Source organism: Cervus canadensis, chromosome 2 (assembly GCF_019320065.1).
Source record: "Cervus canadensis isolate Bull #8, Minnesota chromosome 2, ASM1932006v1, whole genome shotgun sequence".
Classification (NCBI taxonomy): Eukaryota; Metazoa; Chordata; class Mammalia; order Artiodactyla; family Cervidae; genus Cervus; species Cervus canadensis.
The window spans coordinates 18,743,547-18,763,007 of record NC_057387.1 but is presented as its reverse complement, the minus strand read 5'-3'; the positions used below and the strand labels follow the sequence as shown (position 1 = coordinate 18,763,007).

The 19,461-nt window shown below is 43.5% G+C and overlaps 1 protein-coding gene across 2 annotated transcripts; it reads right to left on the bottom strand.

Moving 5' to 3' along the window:
• Window positions 1-119: 119 nt before the first annotated feature.
• PRUNE1 (prune exopolyphosphatase 1) lies at window positions 120-19,172 on the bottom strand. Of its 2 annotated transcripts, XM_043457781.1 has the most exons (8): window positions 18,868-19,172; window positions 11,394-11,486; window positions 10,525-10,727; window positions 8,689-8,873; window positions 7,827-7,985; window positions 6,055-6,149; window positions 3,795-3,953; window positions 120-2,020 (listed from the first exon to the last, which is right to left on the bottom strand). In XM_043457781.1, exons 1-8 carry the CDS (start codon window positions 18,904-18,906, stop codon window positions 1,592-1,594), a joined length of 1,362 nt encoding a protein of 453 aa, XP_043313716.1. In that variant the 5' UTR covers window positions 18,907-19,172; the 3' UTR covers window positions 120-1,591. The 2 variants fall into 2 exon arrangements, with proteins under 2 accessions (XP_043313716.1, XP_043313725.1); XM_043457790.1 differs by lacking the exons at window positions 8,689-8,873; window positions 11,394-11,486; window positions 18,868-19,172 and having other exon boundaries at window positions 10,525-10,728.
• Between the last annotated feature and the right edge of the window lie 289 nt (window positions 19,173-19,461).

Below are 19,461 nucleotides of genomic sequence, written 5' to 3'. Positions count from 1 at the left end.
CCAACAGAAGGAAGACAGTAAGTACAGCAGAAAGAAGGGAAATGAATCTTGAGGAAGTTAAAACAATTATCCAAGGGAAAGGGCTGATTATAGTTGTAAAAAGAGACAATAAGACCTCAAACAGGAAAAAAGTATTTAATACTTTAACAAAATGCAAAATAAAAGTAACCAAGTTACAAAACGTAAATTCCTTTGGTTCAATAATCACACCACTATTTTACCTGCCAATGGCTACAAACATCATCCCTTCAAAGTGAAGTCAGCCTGTTTCCCTCATATGAAGACATCATGCCCAAACCATCACATACCCCACTGTTCAGCGAAACTGTTGACAACCCACAGGAGACAGAGCTGTTGGGGAGGAAAAGGGGGAAACAGGTTGGTCTGAAGAGAAAAGGGGGACTCTACACATGCAGAACAAGTCAGGGGCTGGGGGGCGGGGGGGGCGGGGCTCTGTTCTGGGTCACTATGGAATCATACCCCTGTACATGCTACATGAGGCTGAGGACCTTGGTACAATTACATAGAAACAGACAATCCAGTGACCCTGAGCATTCCCAGGGAAACAGAAACAAAAAACAAAAAAACAGAGAAGCAGAGGTGAGAAAGGATGGTGGCAACGGGACAGAAACCAGGGAATATCAGTTTTGCAGACAGGGAAATGAGACTGGAAGCAGTGAGTGTCTGAGCAAAAGACACAGTTTATGGCACTCGGTATGAAACTCTAGTTTCCTTCTAGTAGTTTCCTTCTACTCTGTGCAAGAGGAGAATGAGATGGATAAGAAATCAGTAGAGCCGGGGCTCTTATGGTATTTTTGCCATCTTTTGGGAAGAGTGCCCAGGAGGTCTTAAGGCCTTCCCAGATGTCTCCTGAACCAGAGGTCTTCTGCATCCCTGCTCTGGCTCAGAGGGATCCAGAGAAACTGAGAGCTAGGCCACCTGATCAGGACAGAAGACAAGGGCCTCCAATCTGCCCCTGAACAATCCTGAAACAGTCATAATAAGCTGAGAATAGAAATTTAGCCATCTTGGATCAGACACCATCACCTAATTGGGGGGCAGAGAGAGGAGTCATGGAGGTGGAAATGAGCTAAAGGCTGAAAACTAGAATAAGCTTAAGGTAGGTATTGTGTTCAATAAATACTTGAATTAATAAGAGAATAAATGAATACTGGAGACAATGCATGTTTGGGTCCATGAGAAATACTGGTTCTGTTAAAGAGCCTGACTGAGGGCACTCTTGGGTACACATTATTTCTTTGCCACTCTGCTGCACCTGTATGTTACTACATTATGTAATACACACAAATGTATGTTATTACATTATGACCGTGGCAAATGAAATAGATGATAGTCAGTGCAGATTTCAACAGTTAAATTAAATAATAAAATTTGTTTGATTGGTTGAGATTGTGGGGAAAAAGGTAGAAAGCCAGCTCAACTTTCTTTCTCTTCTTTCTCCTCCTAGGTTAATGACAACAGTACACTAGATTCTGGAACAATGAAGAAGACAGAACTGCTGAAACATCTCAAAACATGCATTCAGGATGGTTCAAGCAACCTCTCTCTCTTTCCCCTTCCCTCCCAACAGTCATTTCTTGGACAGGGAGGCAGTGGTAGATTCTGACAGCGAGATCTGACTACATTTCTCGAAGATGACCTCGGCTGAGAATTTCGGCAGCCCCTGATCCAGGGGGCACTCGTCCACCAGGCTGTTCATGGGCGTGGGGGGCAGTGGAGGCTCCTCCTCATCCTGACTCAGTCCAGAAAGCAGGGAGTTGCCTGCCCTGTCCAATTCTTTGTCCACCTGCTCCCTTGACACACCCTCTGTCTCAGGCTGTCCTAAAGGGATGTCTGTGGAGTCAAAATACGCTGACAGGGCTTCCTGGAGCAGAGGCAGAACTTTCTTTCGAGAGATCTGGGTGTTGCCTTGAAGATAGGCTTGGAGGTTAGGGTGGCTGCTTGGGACAGGGGTCAGCTTTAGGGACGGAGAGTGGGAACGTTCCAGGATTCCACAGATCTAAAGAGGAGACAAGATGGGGAGATGGTATATAAGGTGGGGAAGCAAAAGGCTGAGACTTCTAAGAGACTTCTCTAGCAGAGGAGGAAAAAAAAAAGTTTGGTTTTTTTAAAATTTAAATGAAATTATCCAAAGTTGTTTTATTGCTTGCACATCAGTTAATACTGATTACTAATACACAGTATTTTAGAAACAGAAGAAATATTTGAGATCATATATTTAATTTTGTTAATAAGTAAACCAAAGTCCAGAGAGATCTGATGTCTTGAACACAGATGATGGTAGAGTCTGAACCAGAACCTGGGACTCCCAGCTCCTAGAATTTTGTTGTTTCCAAGGGTACTGCTCTGTTTAAAAACTTAAACTCTATCCTTAGCTGAGATGGGCCAAACATCTGCACTGAAGTCAGGGGAACGATAGAGGCAGAAAGAATGAATAGATCAAATGGGGCTGGGAGGTATGCCAGGCACTGTGCCATGTCTGGCCATTTTCAAATACTACTTTTCTCACTTAATCCTCACAACTACCTTACTGGTTGTTATTACTATTACCCTCATTTTTAGGTAGGGAAACTGAAGCTTAGATAGATTAGGTAACTTGCCAAAGGTCAACTCTGAATGAAGCAAAGCTGATAGTTGAACTCAGGTCTGTCACTAGAGCAGTGTTCTAAATTATTACATACCATTCTTACCAAAGGAGAAAGACAGGAAATGGTAGGGCAGACCTGGAAAAGAGGACTACCATTTCCCAGCACAGAGGCAGCCAGGGTGATGGTCAAGTCACCAGAGGGACTGTGGCAGGGAGAAGAGGGGAGAGATTTAGGAAGGTGGGGTCAAAGCACCCTTTCCTTCATGACATGATTACTAAGAGTACCTTATGCCCAGCAATGAACTTCACATATGATACTATGTTTCATGATCATATCACACTAGGTAGTAATATGCCATTTATGGACTCAGAAGTCAACTGACTTCCCTTTGGTCAAAGGGCCAGTAAGTGGCAAATCTGGGACAGAAAAGCCTATTTATCTACCTTTAAAAGGGTAGTTCTTTCCACAATGCCAAACTTACTTTCCATTGAGTGAAATTACGTTTACGTTTGCTTCCTGGAGGAGAAGATAAAGACAGAGAGAGGTGGGAAAAGGCAGACATAACTTTTATCAACAAAAAGATCATCTGGCTGTATTCAGACTAGTCTAGCAGTCCTCATTGCTAGGAAATCCAAAGACTCTGGACTGCCTTACGTCCACTTTTAAATTCTTCCCTGAGTTTATGAGTAACCAACAGAGGAAAAGAAAAGTGGAGAAGTGAGAAAGGTGGCCAAATGGAAGACCAGAGTTAAAAACCAAACCTGCTCCTCAACTACTCTGCACAGTTAGCACAGAGTAACTAAATCCTTAAAGAGTAAAAAAGGTTTTTCTTCTGTTTTCAGTTTTCAAAGCAATATGGTAAAAAGAAAGAAATTGATTTCCAGGAGTTAGGAATTAGTGATTAAATCAAGTTTTAACTCCAGATTTATAACAGGTTCTTTTAGCCCAATTTCAAGTCCTACTAAGTAGGAATTGTGTCTCTAATTTTCTTTAGAATCTCCGTTTCTCACCAATAGCCTGATTAAGGATAGTCATACATAGAGAAAATGGAAAAAAGGAAGGAGGAGAGATTCTGGAAATAGATCAAGGACCTCTGTATAAATACAAGAACCAAGGAGAGGTCTTTATAGAACAGAGCAGTGCACACAGGCCGAACTCCATAGGACCCCTAGGACAGAGACTCACCGTCACTCGAAGCGCTGCGTGGGGACAGAAAACAGCCAACTGCCGCACTGGCTCATTGTAAGTGTTGAAAAAGATAGTCATGGCAACCAGGGCATCATAGCTGTGAGCCTGGCAGAAGGCATGGAGATCTGCAAGGAGGCCAGACCTCTGCAGAAAAGCCTAAAACAGAAGAAATGGACAGGGGTGAGGGCTACAGCTGGACCCTCATTATCATCCCCAACAAAAGATGCTTATGAAAGGTTTCTTTGCATGATAACCTGGGACTTGTACTCCATAAAAAAGGTATCTAGCATTTACTCTGTGCTATTTATGTGCTGGAAGGCAACATATAGAATGAGGAGAATACAGGCTTTGGGTTCAGACAGAATTGGTTTGGAAATCAGCTCTATTGCTTCTCAGTTATACGATCAAGGATCTCTGATCATAAGTTTCCTCATGTAAAATGAGGATAAATCATTTACCAAACAGGATTGTTTTAAGAACTAAAAAATGATAATATAACTAATATGTTGGGCATGTCCAAGGCTATGTTGCTCTTGCAATCAAACAAGCAAGGTCTTTGCCTTGTGGGTATTTTTATTCTAAATAAAAATAGAATACAAATGGTGCATACAATTAAGTACAGACAACATGACAACTGCATCCTTGGCTCTTCATTCTTTGTCTGTCTATATTCTTCTCCAAAATCTCATGCGGTATTTCCTCCAATGAATAACACCACCAGCTGCTCCAGATTAGGGCTTTTCTTTATTCTTGGTATCGCTAATGAGTCAATTTATACTGTGATTATGGTACTTGGAAAGCCTTTTGTATTCTTTTTTTTTTCTCTAGTTTTTCTTTTTATTATAAAAAAAATTTTTTTTAAAGAAAGTTCTTGGCTGTGCCGTGTGCCATGTGGGACCTTAGTCCCCAGACCAGGCTCTGAACCCCTGCTCCCTGCAGCAAAAGCACAGAGTCCTAACCCCTGGACTGCCAGGGAATTCCAAGCCTTTTGTGCTCTTATGTTTGGTTCCCAAACTAGGTAGTAAGAGAAGAGGCCAAACTATTCTTTTTTTGGTTATTTAGTGTTTTTTACATGTTATTTAGGAGAAAGCTGTGCAGTCTATGAAAGTATGTGTTTAGATCAGGCTGTTGACTGATTTAAACCAATATGATATGGAACTAGGTATTAAAATACCATTATCAGAGTAATATTCATTCACCCATTTGACAAATTCACTGAGCATCCACTATGTGTCAGGCTCTGTCAAAGTGCTGGAGATATACCAGAAACAAAAAAAACAGGGTCCCTGCTTTGGGGGAGTTGATAAACTAGCAGAGGAATATAGACAAAAAACAAGGAAACCATGAAACATGATTATTTCAGTGTGCTGAGTGCTATGAAAAAAAAACAAATAGGAACTTCTTGGCAGTCTAGCAGTTAAGATTCTGTGCTTTCCACTGCAGGGGACCCAGGCTTGATCCCTGGTCAGGGAACTAGATCTTGCAAGCTGCATGGCCAAAAATAAAAAGTAATTCTTAGAGATTTTTGAGCACAAAGGGTATTACTTAGTTAGGGTAATCAGCAAAAACCTTTTAAAGGAGGAGACACCTGAGCTAAGTCCTGAACAAAGAGAAGGAGCCAGCTCTGCAAAAGGAGTGCAAAGGCTCTGGGTTGAGAGTGAGTTTAATGGTTCTGAAAAACAGGAAGCAAACTGGGGTGGCTGCAGTACTGTGGGTGCAGGAATCGGGCTGGAATGAGCAGGTGTCAGAGAAAAGGATGAAGGCCTGATCAAAGATGGCCCTTTAAACCACAGTGAGGCCTTTAGATTTTATTAGAAGTGTGATGAAAAGGCAGTAGAGGCAGGAGGGCCAATAGGATCTGACACATCTTTGTCCATGCCTCGCGGCTTGCAGCATCTCAGTTCCCCAACCAAGGATTGAACCCAGGCCAGAGCAGCCAAAGCACCGAATCCTAACCACTACACCACCAGGGAATGCCCCTGGATCTGATTTATTGTCTTAAAGAGATCACTCTAGCTGCTGTGGGGAGAAAGATTTGCAGGGGCCGAAAGTGGAGACAGGGAAACCAGCATGGGGGTCACTACAGGTCACTGGGGGTCTCACAGTGCAGTGAGAGATGATGGACTGTGGAGTTACAGTAGAGATGGAAAAAAGTAGGTACAGGATATATTTTGGAGGCGGGCCAGGAATAAGGGACAAGGTTACAAGCAAAACGGAAGGTTTTCTATCTCCACCCACACCTACATCTTGCTCTTACCTCCACATCCATATATACTGCACTAATGGCCACCTTAGTGCCTTGTCTGGAGATGGTCTTCTGGTCCTTTCGCAGCATCTGCTCTGTGGTCAGTCCTAGAAATTGGATGTGAGACTAAGGGTCAAACAAGAGAACCAAGAGAACCCAAGGTCCTAGGATCAGGAAGGTGAGGACACCAAGACAGGTCAAGGAAGAGGAAAAACAGTCGCTCTTTGAGGCAAAGAACAGGGCTCATAACTCAGGATGTAATTCTAGAATGGAAATTTACTTTAAATAAAAAATTATTTTCAATTAGTGGGTCACAACAGTTACCTTTAGAGCAAGGGACTTCGGGGAGCAGGGAAAATGGAAGAAGAGAGGCTTTTACTCCTGATTTTCCCCTTTCTGGGTTGTTTCACTTTTCTAAAAGTACATGTGACCTTTCTTTCTCTTTTTTAAATATCCACAAGCAGTGAAAGAAAGCCGCTCAGTCATGTCTGACTCTTGGACTGTAGCCCGCCAGGCTCCTCTGTCTATGGAATTCTCCAGGCAAGAATAATGGAGCAGGTTGCCATGCCCTCCTCCCGACCAAGGGATCGAACCCCGCTCTCCTGCACTGCAGGTGGACTCTTTACTGTCTGAGCCACCAGGGAAGACCTGGTGGTCCACTTCTTTCTCTTTTTAAAAATGTCAACAAGAGAGAGCTGGGTAAAAAAAGTCATGGAATTTCTTCTCCCTTTATTTTGTCCTTTGTATTATTGTTTTTGTTCAGTCGCTAAGTCGTGTCTGACTCTTTGCAACCCCATAGACTGCAGCACACCAGGCTTCCGTGTCCTTCACTATCTCCTGGAGTTTGCTCAAATTCATGTCCATTGAGTCAGTGATGCTATCTAACCATCTCATCCTCTGTCTGCCCCCTTCTCCTCCTGCCTTCATTTTTTTCCCAGCATCAGGGTCTTTTCCAGTGAACTGACTCTTTGCATCAGGTGTCCAAAGTATTGGCACTTCAGCATCAGTACTTCCAATGAACATTTAGGGTTGATTTCCTTTAGGATTGACTGGTTTGATCTCCTTGCAGTCCAAGGGACTCTCAAGAGTCTTCTCCAGTACCACAATTCAAAAGCATCAATGTCCTTTGTATATTCACCCTAAATGTTTCCTCTGCTTCCCTAACCAGTGATCTAGATCACCCTCTCATAATTCAGTACGGTTGACCCTCTGTATATAGGCTTCACATTCACAGATAAGGAGGGCCAGCTGTATTCATGTATTTTGCTATTTTGTATAAGGGACTTGAGTTCATCCAAGCATTCTGGCATCTGTGAGGGATCCTGGAACCACTTACCTGCAGATCCGAGGGACAACTATATTCCTTCAGCATATTTATGTCTATATTTTCTTTCTTTTTTTAAAAAATATATTCATTTTTTTTTGGCTGTGCTGGGTGTTAGTTGCAGCATGTGGGATCTAGTTCCCCGACCAGGGATTGAACCTGGTCTCCCTGTATTGGGAGTGCAGAGTCTTAACTGCTGGATCACCAGGGAAGTCCCTAAATGACTATATTTTCTAATTATACTGAAAACCTCTGAGACTTAATATATTCCTTCATATCCACACAATATCCAGGACAGAACAATCCAGTAAATGAATGATTAGTCTATGATTAGACTCACATACTAGCCAGCTTCTTTCTGGTGTAAAGCTTACATCACTCAGCATGCTCTGACAGTATTTTGCTGGTTTTCAAGCATATAATGAACAAGGCTTTTGTCCACTAGTTTAACACTTCATACCTGATACGTCAAACTTGGCCTTTTGCAGAGAATCAAAGATGTCATTTCTGCTGGGCAGATCTGGGAAGAGGGCCTCTAGTTTCTCTACATAGTGGTTGTCCTTGAGGGTTGCCTTTCCAATTTTAAGGTCCATGTTCACACAGTCCAGGATGATTGTTCCTGCAGAGAAGGAGCATGGCAGAACTCAAATCCTGTGGCCCTCCATTCCTGGCAACTAGAGCACACATTACCCTCAAACCCAATGGACACAATACCGAAGGAGACTGTATGGCAACTCACAGAAAACAAAACAAACTGGGACAATGTCCTGAGTGAGACATCCCAAATCCAAACCGAAATGTAGGCACAGAAATGGGGAAAAGGTAGAAAGGAAGTGTGAGTATCTCAATTCCTGGAGATTTTGGAACCTAGTCAGAGAGAGATGACCTCTCTCCTGTAGGCCAAATTCCAGTTGGAAGAGATAGTTGAATCCAATTCTCTTTTTCTTTTTTTTTAACAAATGGAGAAAATAAGAACAAAAAAGGTTAAGAGATTTGTTCAAGGTCATATAACTACTTCCTGAGCAGAAATGGTATTAGAATTCATTTCCTGCTTCTTGGCTAGTCCTCCTTTCATTATACAATGCTACTAATAGGCAGCTTCTAGGTCTGTTGTTTGATGCTTCCCTTCCGCTCTCTCCAAAATATTCCCCAGGCCTTCAAAGGACAAAGTACTCGAAAGCCTTTATAATGCCTAATTGCTCCTTGAAGGAACCTCCTCCCTTATGGACTAAGTGGCTTTGAGAGGGTATGGTAGACTTCTTCACTTTCCCTTCTCTGGAATGGGATACAGGGTCAGGTCCCAACCCCCAAGCCACCCTCACCATGAAGAAGGGCTGCAGTTTGCCTGTCCAAGATCTCTGGTGCCCCCTGCAGGATTCTCTCGGCCACCAGGGTAGCGCAGGACCCCACCAGCTCAACTGAAACATGGCAGGGAGGGCAGTGTTTCTGATCGATGGGCCGATGGTCTAGCACCTCTGCCACTGCCTCCTCTAGGGCTGCGTCACTTCTGTGTGGGAAAGGGGGGGTGTGGGGGAAAGAGAAAGAGAGATAGGTAGGGGCACTCCAGCTGTACCTCCTCATGAAGAAAAGACAGACATCTTAGGCGAACTCTTAGATCCTTGATCACTTCCACCTCTGCCCCACTCCTCTCAATTCTCTTCTTAAATACTATAACTGAGGCCGTCTTTAAATACTGCATAAGTGAATTTGACAAAGTATCAGCTACCCATATCTCATCCACATATTTGATGTGCCTTTCCAGTCGACACCTGGACACCCAACATCTAAATCTCTCCTGTTTCCTCAATTCACTTAATATCCAAATTTCATGCAGCTCACAGGATCCTATGGCTTCTGGCTCAATTCCCATCCATCCCCTTCTCTCCAACCCTCTGCTACTGCCTTATTCTAGGCCCTCAAAATCTCTCATCTGAACTATTCCAACAGTTCCCTAACCAAACCCTTGCTTTCAGGGTCCTCCTCAACTGTCCTCCACAAGGTTACCTACAAGATCATTTGAAAAATGCAAATTTGGTTCTGCTAAGACCTGGAATAAAGAGAATTGACAATAGCTCCCCGCTGCTCTAAAATAAAGTCTAATCTAGAAGGGCCTACAAGGTCTCCATGATCAGGCCCCTGCCTACCTCTCTAATCATCTTTTTTATGTCCTGCTTCTCCCTCACAGTTTATGTTCCAGTCATGCAAAACAAACCCCAGTTCTCCCAAGTCACCATACTATTTCATGCCTGCCTGCATTTTGCTTATCTTAATGTTCATTACTCTGCCTGGATACTTTTCCTAATTACCTCACATCCTCATACACCAAGCAAATACTGAGTCTTTCAAGATGAGATCAAGGATCCATTCTGTTAGAAAAACTTTCTTGACATCCTCCACTCCCCACTTGTATGTTTAACCACTCCATCTTCCTTGCACCTGTTGTCCCCTAAATGACTGTTACCACTTACCTCTAACACCCATTACAATGACCTGTTTGTCTAGTTCCCTCCTCTGACTGACAACTGCTTGAGAACAGAGACTCCACTTCACCTTCATCCTCTAAACAGAAGTTTATTAATGAGTGAGTGGATAGATGGACTAGTGCCCGAAGGCTGTCCTCTATCAGTAACCCTGCTATAACCAGTGTGCTCAAGGAAAAAAATATACATATTAGTATTAGCAGGAGCCAGACACTTGGAAAGATCAGTATTCGTATTGCTTTGTTGGCCAGTTTTTTTCCAATCCTAAATTAGGGATGGAATTATTATAGGTGTGTACATTTGTTAACTAGCACTAATGAGATACTGCTTTATGAAGGAAATGATTTTGCTAATTTTTTAAAAATACAGTTGTAACCATTATTCAAAGGTTTCTATTACAATAAATCTGCCATGAAATCTTAAAACAATGATACCAAAGGTAGATCTAAATAATTTCTGAGTTATCCTTTAGTTTGAACTCTTCATGTTTCTATTTCTTTTTATTGTGTAATTAGAGAAATGACAATATTTTTTACTGCCTTTCTATATCTGGTATCACCCATCAATTATGATTAGCCCATGAGATCCCTGAGAGCAAACATTCTTCTTCTCTTTGAAAATCTTACTCATCACAGCCCATGGCACACGATAAGTATCAGCTTTATTTCTTCCACTTACCTGGGTAAGACATGATGGTCAACAAGGATGAGGGTGAGCTGGCCAGCCTGGTGCAGTGCATGGAGGTCAATCTCATCCCGGAAAATCAAGAGGGACTCTGGAATGTGAATCTTCTGAAGGAAGAAGACATTGTCACCTCGTAGAGGTAGTTCTGAACGTTTTATATTTAAAACTGGCACAAAGACTTCCTCGGCCTCAGTTGTCTGGATAGGAAAGTGAAAACAAGGTCTGGCTGTTATGTGATAGGACAGGAAAAGTCACAAGACCACTGGAACCAAGGGAGACATGATCTTGGGGAAGTTACTGCCTTCCTCAAAGCTGCAGTTTTCCAGTCTGATCAAAATAAAAGGATGACCTTTGCCCTCTTTCCTTCTTAGCAATAACCTGAAGGTCAACAAGACAACTCATGGAAAAGGTCTAGTTCCAGATGCTGCAGAGAAGAGACTATCAGTCCTCCAGAGCCGACATGGGCATGAGGAATATACACAGACCACTGACACTCACTGTTGTTCAGTTGCTAAGCTGGGTCTGACTCTTTGCGACCCCACGGACTGTATAGCACACCAGGCTTCCCTGTCTCCACTATCTCCCAGAGTTTGCTCAAATTCATGTTCACTGAGTCAATGATAACTCAGTAACTGACTGTGAATATTGCTTTATGGTTTACAAATTCTTCAAAATACATCTCCTCATTTGACCCTCACAGCAACACTGCAAAGTATTATCATTTCAGATTGTATAGTTACTGATATGAGACTCAGCAAAGTTAAGGGATCTGAGTTACCTAAGGCTAAATGCTATCAAACAGCAGAGCTGGGTTGTGAATCCAAATCTTTTCATTCTAAGGGACTCTGTTCTTAGGTACTCACCTTTGCCAGGTAAAAAGCCAGGGCAAGGGCTGACACCATGGAGTCCAAGTCACAAGCTTCATTTCCCAGCACAACATGTATGGGTCGGGACTCCTAGAGAGGTGGGAGAATGGGATTAACAAAAGCATCCTCTAATCATTTCCATTTATCTAATACACATGTAGGGCTGCACACACATCCTCTCACTGACCTTCATGGAGGAGGTAGGTCAGATATTCTTACGGGTCCTCATTTCATGGATAAGGATATTAGCTAAAAGGGCATATGTGTTTTGGCCAAGCTTTAAGCATTCCACATGTATCTACTTAGTGGAAACGTACTCCCTCCTGTCTACCACACTGTCTCCTTGAATGTTAACTTTCAGAAGAGCAGTAAGTAATTCTCTGATTCTTATGCTCCTTGGGATACTCAAGGAGTAGTCAAAGGTACAGCATCTGGGGTAGCCGATGTACTCAAACCATATCAACCCTGGTTTGTACTTTTTTCCTGTTTTCAAATAGGGAAAAGAATCCTTGTACTTCTAAATGAGAACAGGTGAACAGGCTGAAAATAAAAGTAAAAATAAGATCAAGTCCCTTAGCCAGATATCTAGTCCATGAAATTCCCCCTACTCAGAGGAGTGTCAATGATAGCCAGATTAACCAACACTCTCACACCCAAGAAACTGATACTTTCTCCAACGGGTTCAGATTAAAACAAAAACAATTGCTGCTGCTGGAACTTTTATTTTTAAAGCTTTGAAAATCCAGCTGCTGATAAGAACTCTGAAGAGGAAGGCACATCTGTTGCTATTATTAACCTTGTTACTTTGCATCTCCCTATCAGACTTTAAATAAAATACACTAAAACCTACAGGTGCCCAAAATAGCAAAGATGCATTTGGCCAGGTGGAATGAGACCATACAGTCCATGGCTCGGCTTAGGCACAAGGATTCTCTCTTACTAGTTTACTTTTGAATTTCTATCTCAGCCTACTTCTGAGAGAGAGGAAGGAATACGAGAGATTCCTTAAGAGATACACTAGCTTCTTAATTTCAGCACTACTGGCCTTTTGAACTGCACAATTCTTGGCTGCAGGGGCTGTCCTCCTGTGCATTGTCAGATGTTTGGCAGCACCCCCAAACTCCACCTCCAGTCATGACAGTCAAAATGTCTCCAGATTTGCCAAATATTCCGCGCAGGACAAAATCACCCCCAGATGAGAGATGCTGGGTTACAGAAAAGTGAAAATCTACTCTGGCTTCTTCAGTCAGGGAAGATTTGCTAGACAGAAGAGTTTAGAGAAGTGGGGAAGCATTTAGAAGAGTAAAACATAACAAGTAACGCTTTATCAAGTAATACAACTTTTGGAAGAAAGAGAATCTAGCGGGACCGAGAATCAGCTTCCCTGTATTGACTGTTATCCACTCTCCTCACTTGCGCAGAAACCCAAAGCCAGAAAGGGACAATTTTTTTTTTTTTTTTTTGTTTTTTAAAGGGGCAATTTTAAAAGACTTCTGGTGGTAAAATCTGTCCTGTCTAGTAACTAGGTAAGTTTTTATTTTGAAACCACCCTCTTCTCCATCTTCTACTCCCAGCCCTAGTTGTTGTTCTTGTTTAGTTGCTAAGTCATGTCCAACTCTTGTGACTCCATGGACTGTAGCCCACCAGGCTCCTCTGGGATTTCCCAAGCAAGAATCCTGGAGTAAGCTGCCCTACAGAGAAGGACAAAAGGCAGAGGTTATCTGTCAAGGTTTTGCACAAACAGCTTCTGGGAAAAAGGGCTTCCCTGGTGGACTCAGTGGCAAAGAATCTGCCTGCAATGCAGGAGAGGCAGGAGACGTGGGTTCCAATTCCTGGATTGGGAAGATCCCACGGAGGAGGAAACGGCAACTCACTCCAGTATTCTTGCCTGGGAAAATCCCATGGACAGAGGAGCCTGGCAGGCTATAGTCCATGGGGTCCCAGAGACACACACGACAGTGCAACTGAACACACACACACCCCAAAGGTCACATTTTAAAATCTTTTACCTCTGGGGAAAGTCTGCCCTTAGGTTCTCCCTTGTGCCCATTTCTCTAAGCCTATTTCAAGGGTGTGGCAGCCAAGACCCATTCACACCGAACAGCATGGGAGAGGGAAGATTCTTTTCAATATTAAACTCTTTGCCAACACAATATGAGAATTCTGTACCCAAGACTCGGGGCCCATAATAACTCCTCTGACTTGCAATTCGTCCTCCTGATACCAGAGAAGGCCCCTCTGTTTCCTGGATACCACGAACTGACCAGATGGCTGTGGACCAGTGACAGCAAAGTACTTGAGGTAAGTGGCCGCAGATAACTCGCTCACAGAAGCAGAAAGGGAGGGCACTGTGTTCTCTAGAGAGGGAACTACACAGAAGAGAGGCCATAGGGTCCCGACTCTGGAGAATAAAGGTAAGAGGAACAGAGGGAAGGCAGAGCAGGAGAGGCCTATTGCTGGGCTTGAGGAGGCCCTCAGAGAACCCTTCCAAAATTCACACTGGTGCTGCTTCCCTCCAAGTGGCAGCTGAACTAGGCTCATTCAGATCCCCAGCACCAAGAGAAGGCTAAGCCGAAAGTAGGGACCAAATACAACGTCATGGCTCTGAGGGGAGGAGAAATGACCGCCAGAGGAAGGTGAATAACTAAGCCCTTGTTCTCAGCCAAGCTCAGATAGCAACCAAAAAGAATTCATACAAAAGGAATACTCTGGGACCGTCAGCAAATCTTGGAGCAGGAGCAACCAGGGGAGGTGGAGGCATTCCTTCCCCCGGTCAGCACCCACCACTCCCCTAGCCTGACTGGTCCATTCACCGCCCACAAAACATGACGTGCACATTCCCAACTCTGTCCTTCGCACTGTTTGTTCTTCTCTGAGAGCAGCCGAACTGTCACTGGAAAAGACCACAGGCTGGGGTTGAATCCCAGCTCTGCTTCTTCTTGTAGGACTTTGGCCTCTCTAAGCTTCTTTTTCCTCATAGAAAAATGGGGATACTACTGTAACCAATTTCACGAAGTTGTTACAAGGGTTAAATGAGATAGCACATAAGAGCCAACTCTGTCATAGTTCAGAGGAGTTTTCTTCCATCTTCTTTCTCCAGCCCTTGCTGTCCTTACCCAAGCTCCCTCTCTCTGCAAATCTTCCCTGTACCCAGGCCACACCAATCTCTTCTACTTCCAGCTTCCTGTACTTGGGGTACAGAACTTAACTACCACCTTAAGGAGCTCGATATCTTTTCATGGGCGTGTATCACAAATCCTTAACATAGCTTACAAATTAGGTGACTATATACTTTGCTGTTCAGACCAGGACTCTTTTGAGAACGAAAAGGGCTTGAATTAATGATTATATTTCAATAAGCTATCCTGGGCAGGTCAGGTATATGAACGGCTAACTTACAAGGTACCATTCTCCTCTTCATTTAGGAAAAACATGTGTAACTCTTAACCCCCGCCCCACCCCCGACTAGCTGAAAGCACAAACCAAACAGCCTCAGTTTTCTGACCATCAGAGGAAGAGTTCAGGACAAATATAGCTATACTTAGAGCGTGAGGAAACCTGAGCTGCCAATGGAAGAAATGCAATCTGAGAGCCAGGAGTAGATATAAACTTTTTTTTTTCCTTCCTTTAAAAAACCCACTAGTTGAAATGACTGTATTCTGATGTTCTTTGTGGCCTCAACAGTGTGAGAGGGGATGGTTTTAGGGCTAGCATAGAAAACCACTTCCCTTCTGAGGCTGAATACGGTCTGATGCTTACTCTATGAACTAGTTAATGAAGAAGGAAAAAAGGAGACAAGGAGTCAGAGATAGAGAAGCATTTCCGGCAAGGAAGATGGGACTAACTAACTGAGTGATGCAAGGACTGTAAATTTCTAAGGAGAATAAGCCACTTCTGATTTCTGCCTCATGACTGAGAAGTGCAGACAACACACATTATCCAAAGCTAACACCTAACTAGAATGTGGCCCCACCCTGAAGCAAAGACCCCCCCCCCCGCCCAACTAAAAGTGACAGATGACTTACCATGACTAGGATATTTAGTTAAATAAGATTTCTTTTAAATAGAACAATCTACTATCATTGTGGTAGCAGACTGTAGAAAATTTCACTGGTATCAAATGCTGAAAATATGGTATCAATAGGAAAGTTGGTTGAGTTATCAGCTGTTTCTGTCTTATATAAAAGTCCAAGCATTCACGATTTCCTAAAAGTTATACTGTTTTTTTGTTTTTTTTAGTTCTACCAGTTTATTGCTACCAACCCATTTCCCTCCACCCTCGTGCACACATGCTCAGTCATGTGACCCCATGGACTTCAGCCCATCAGACTCCTCTGTCCATGGACTTTTCCAGGCAAGAATACTGGAGTGGGTTGCCATTTCCTTCTCCATATACTGTATTTTAACAGCAACACTCAAACTTAATAGTGTCTCTAGGGACTTCCCTGGTGGTTCAGAGGCTAAGACTCCACTATCCCAATGCAGGGGGCCCAGGTTCCATTCCTGGTCAGGAACCTAGATTCCACAATCTGCAACTAAAGATTTAGCATGCCACAATGAAGAAAGAAGATCCCGCATGCCACAACTAAGACCCGCCACAGCCAAACAAACAAATAAATAAAAATTAAAAAAACAAAAGGAATGGACAGAGGAATGGATAAAAAAGATGTGGTACATATATACAATGGGATATCAATCAGCCATTAAAAAGAATGAAATAATGCCATTTGCAGCAATATGGACGGACCTAGAGAGTGTCATACTGAGTGAAGTCAGTCAGCAGAGAAGGAGAACTATCGTATGACATCCCTTATTTGTGGAATCTAAAAAATAATGATACAAATGAACTTACAAAATGGAAAGAGATTCACAGACTTAGAGAACAAACATGGTTGCCAGGGAGAATGGATAATTAGGAAGTTTGGGATGGTCATGTACACAACACTGTATTTAAAATGGAAACCAATTGTATGAATTCTTGTTGGTTACAAGAACCTACTGTATAGTACGTGGAACTCTGCTCAATGATATGTGGCAACCTGGATTGGCAAGGAGTTTGGGAAAGAATGGATACCTATGTATGTATGGTTGAATCCCTTTGTTTGTTCACCTGAAACCATCATAACATTGTTAATCTGCTATACCCCAATACAAAATAAAAAGCTAAAAGAAATAGTTTGTCTAAAGCATGTCTTTCTTTAGATAAGAAACAACAGTGTGGCCTCTGGGAAATTGGATATGGAGAAGAAAAAGATCTTTCTCATTTTCTTTTTTTTTTTCATATTCAGGTAATACTTTATTATTCTGGCTTTGAAATAATTATGACAATACTCAGCAAAGTCCTAGGCAGTTCAAGTTACAAGACTGTCTCCCCAAAGTTACTGAATAAATCACTTGCATGGAGCATCCAGGTTTTTTCCAATATAAAATAAAAGCCTATGTAACTGTTAGGCTTTGATAAATGCTTTAAAGTGAAAGTGAAGTTGCTCAGTCATGTCGGACTCTTTGCGACCCTGTGGTCTGTAGCCTACCAGGCTCCTCTGTCCATGGGATTCTCCAGGCAAGAATACTGTAGTGGGTTGCCATTCCCTTCTCCATCTTTCTCATTTTCTAATTGTATATCTTTTTTGTATTAACTTTTTTTCACTATGTACATTCTCTACTTCCATAATTAAAAACAATCTGAATCATTGGGTGTCCACCTGTATGTCCTACTACCAGGTCACCCACTAACATTGCTAGTCTAACTTTCTAATTTAGGTCGTGTGATAGGAGCTCTAAGATATGATCTCTCCTTCACAAGTTTGGAAAGAGGAAGATCTTTAAGATATGATCTCTCTTTCACAAGTTTGGAAAGAGGAAGATCTAGATCTTGTTCCCTGGGGGAATGAATTCAGGCAGAGAAAGGTCAGGATATCAGTAATACTGAAAAAATCCAGTGTTTTTCAGCTTCATATTCCTGAGGAAGACATACTCTTAACCTGGGACACCTCTGGAGAGTAGACACTGTAGAATAGATGAATGCAATGAAATGCCATCTGGCAAGGTTTCAGGTTCAAAGACTCTTTATCAAATGGTGGAAAAGACTGGTTATTTGGGTCATTAGGGAAAAATTCAACTTCTTGGCCCTTGGAATGGTGCCAAAAAGCCTCTATATTAGTCTTTAATGAGTTCCCTGTGGTGGAAATCAGAGGTAACCAAAATGAATTGGTCCCAGATTGTGTTATACATTAAAATGACCTTCCCAAATTTGTATTTCACAAGGAAAAATTTGGTGTAATTGGTTTTACACTAATTGAACTTCACTCCTATTCTTCTTTTGTTTTCAGCCATGCCACACGACACGTGGGATCTTATTTCCCCCACTAGGGATCAAAACTGCACCCCCTGCATTGGAAGGGTGGTCTTAACCACTGGACTGCCAGGGAAGTCCAGCACTTCACTCCCATTCTTCAGGTGAGGACATTCCTTTATGACAGCAGCTGATTCTGCAGGAGGAATTAGGTGACTTTTAGGATTTGTTATAGACCAGAATCTTATTTCCCAGGGGAGTTTGTCGAGTTTAAGATACTTTAAAAGGAAGCAGAGTTAACCATCTGTCAAGGTTTCTCCAACGGTAGTATAACTTGAAGTAGGGGCCAAGTGACCTCCTGGAGCCTCTCTCCGGCCCGCTGTTTGCTGCTAACTGGGAATAGCGACCTAACGTTGCACGACCAGTCAGCAAGGCTGGGAGATTCCAACTGGCTCAGAGAGCACCAAAAATAAGCCACAAAGCATTCAGGAGTCATGCATATAGTTTTGATTCCAAACATACTTTGTGCTTATCCCCATCCAGGTCGCGGATTTTTATGTAATTTGTGTGTGTTAAAGACAAGGAAGTAAACTGGAGGCAAAGGAATGCAAGGCTGTCGATCAACAGACATGCCTGATGTACTGTGTGCGTTTATCTTAAAAACAGATTTAAAGTGTAACACCATGACCACCTTTAATTTAGAAGGAGTTAGGCCCGTCAGACAAAAACCGCCGTTCAGAGGCAACAAAGCCGTGGGCACAGGTTCCCTCGTACCCCCGGGGTTCACCTGGAAGCCAAGGCGCCAGGAAGGCCTCGTGAACGGAGAACTGAAAGAGGGGCGGGGAAAAGGGAACAAATACACCTCGCGGCCGGCACAGCCCGGGTCCCACTGACGGAACTAACCCAGCGACACCGAGCAGCGGCTCAGAGGCAGGACCCGGCCCCACGATTCCGCCTCCCCGCTTTCGAGCAGACCCCAAAGGCTGGAGCCCCTAAGTGAGCATGCATTCCCACTCTCAAAGGCTAGGTTCTCCTTCCTCCCTCCTCAGGTTTCCAAGCCCCCACCCCACAATTCCGCGTTCCCTCCACACAAACCCTCGGTACTCCCCACATCCCACATCTTCGTCCTTTCTGGACCCCAAGATCCATTCCTTATGATCACAGACAGGGGTCCCTTACCTGCAGAGCAGCTCGACAACCTTGCAGGTAGTTCTCCATGGTGAAGCCCAACGTGTGCCACCGCCCCTCGCCGCGGAGAGGTTAACTGGCGAATGCGCCCCGCCCCGGACTCAGGGGCTTGCGGCGAGTCGGGAGGCGGGACTCGAACCCGCCACACGGAGATTCACCCCGGGAGGAAGTGCGTAACCGGGCGCCCCGGGAGTCCGACGTTGACCCGCCCCCAGCGGCGGAGGCCAAGTTCTGTGCCCAGAGACTCACGGGAGGCGCGAAGTGGGGAGTGGTGCGGGGGCATCCTGGGAAATGTAGTCCCGCAGCTCCGCTATGGCCCCCAAGAATTGCGGGAAGGAGAATTATCCGAGTTCACAAGTGTGTATGTGTCATATAATCTATCTTTGTGGCTTCTGAACTTTCCCTCTTGAGTCAGGCTAAGTATAGCGTCTTTCCATAAATTATATCGACCACCTGGTTGACATCTAAAATTCCACTGGGCAAAAACAACTCTTCGCCTTTCTTGAATTCTCTTCCTTACCAAACTGACATATTATGTGGTCTTCCTTGTTATAAAAATTTTTTAATAATCTCTGACCTCTCTTG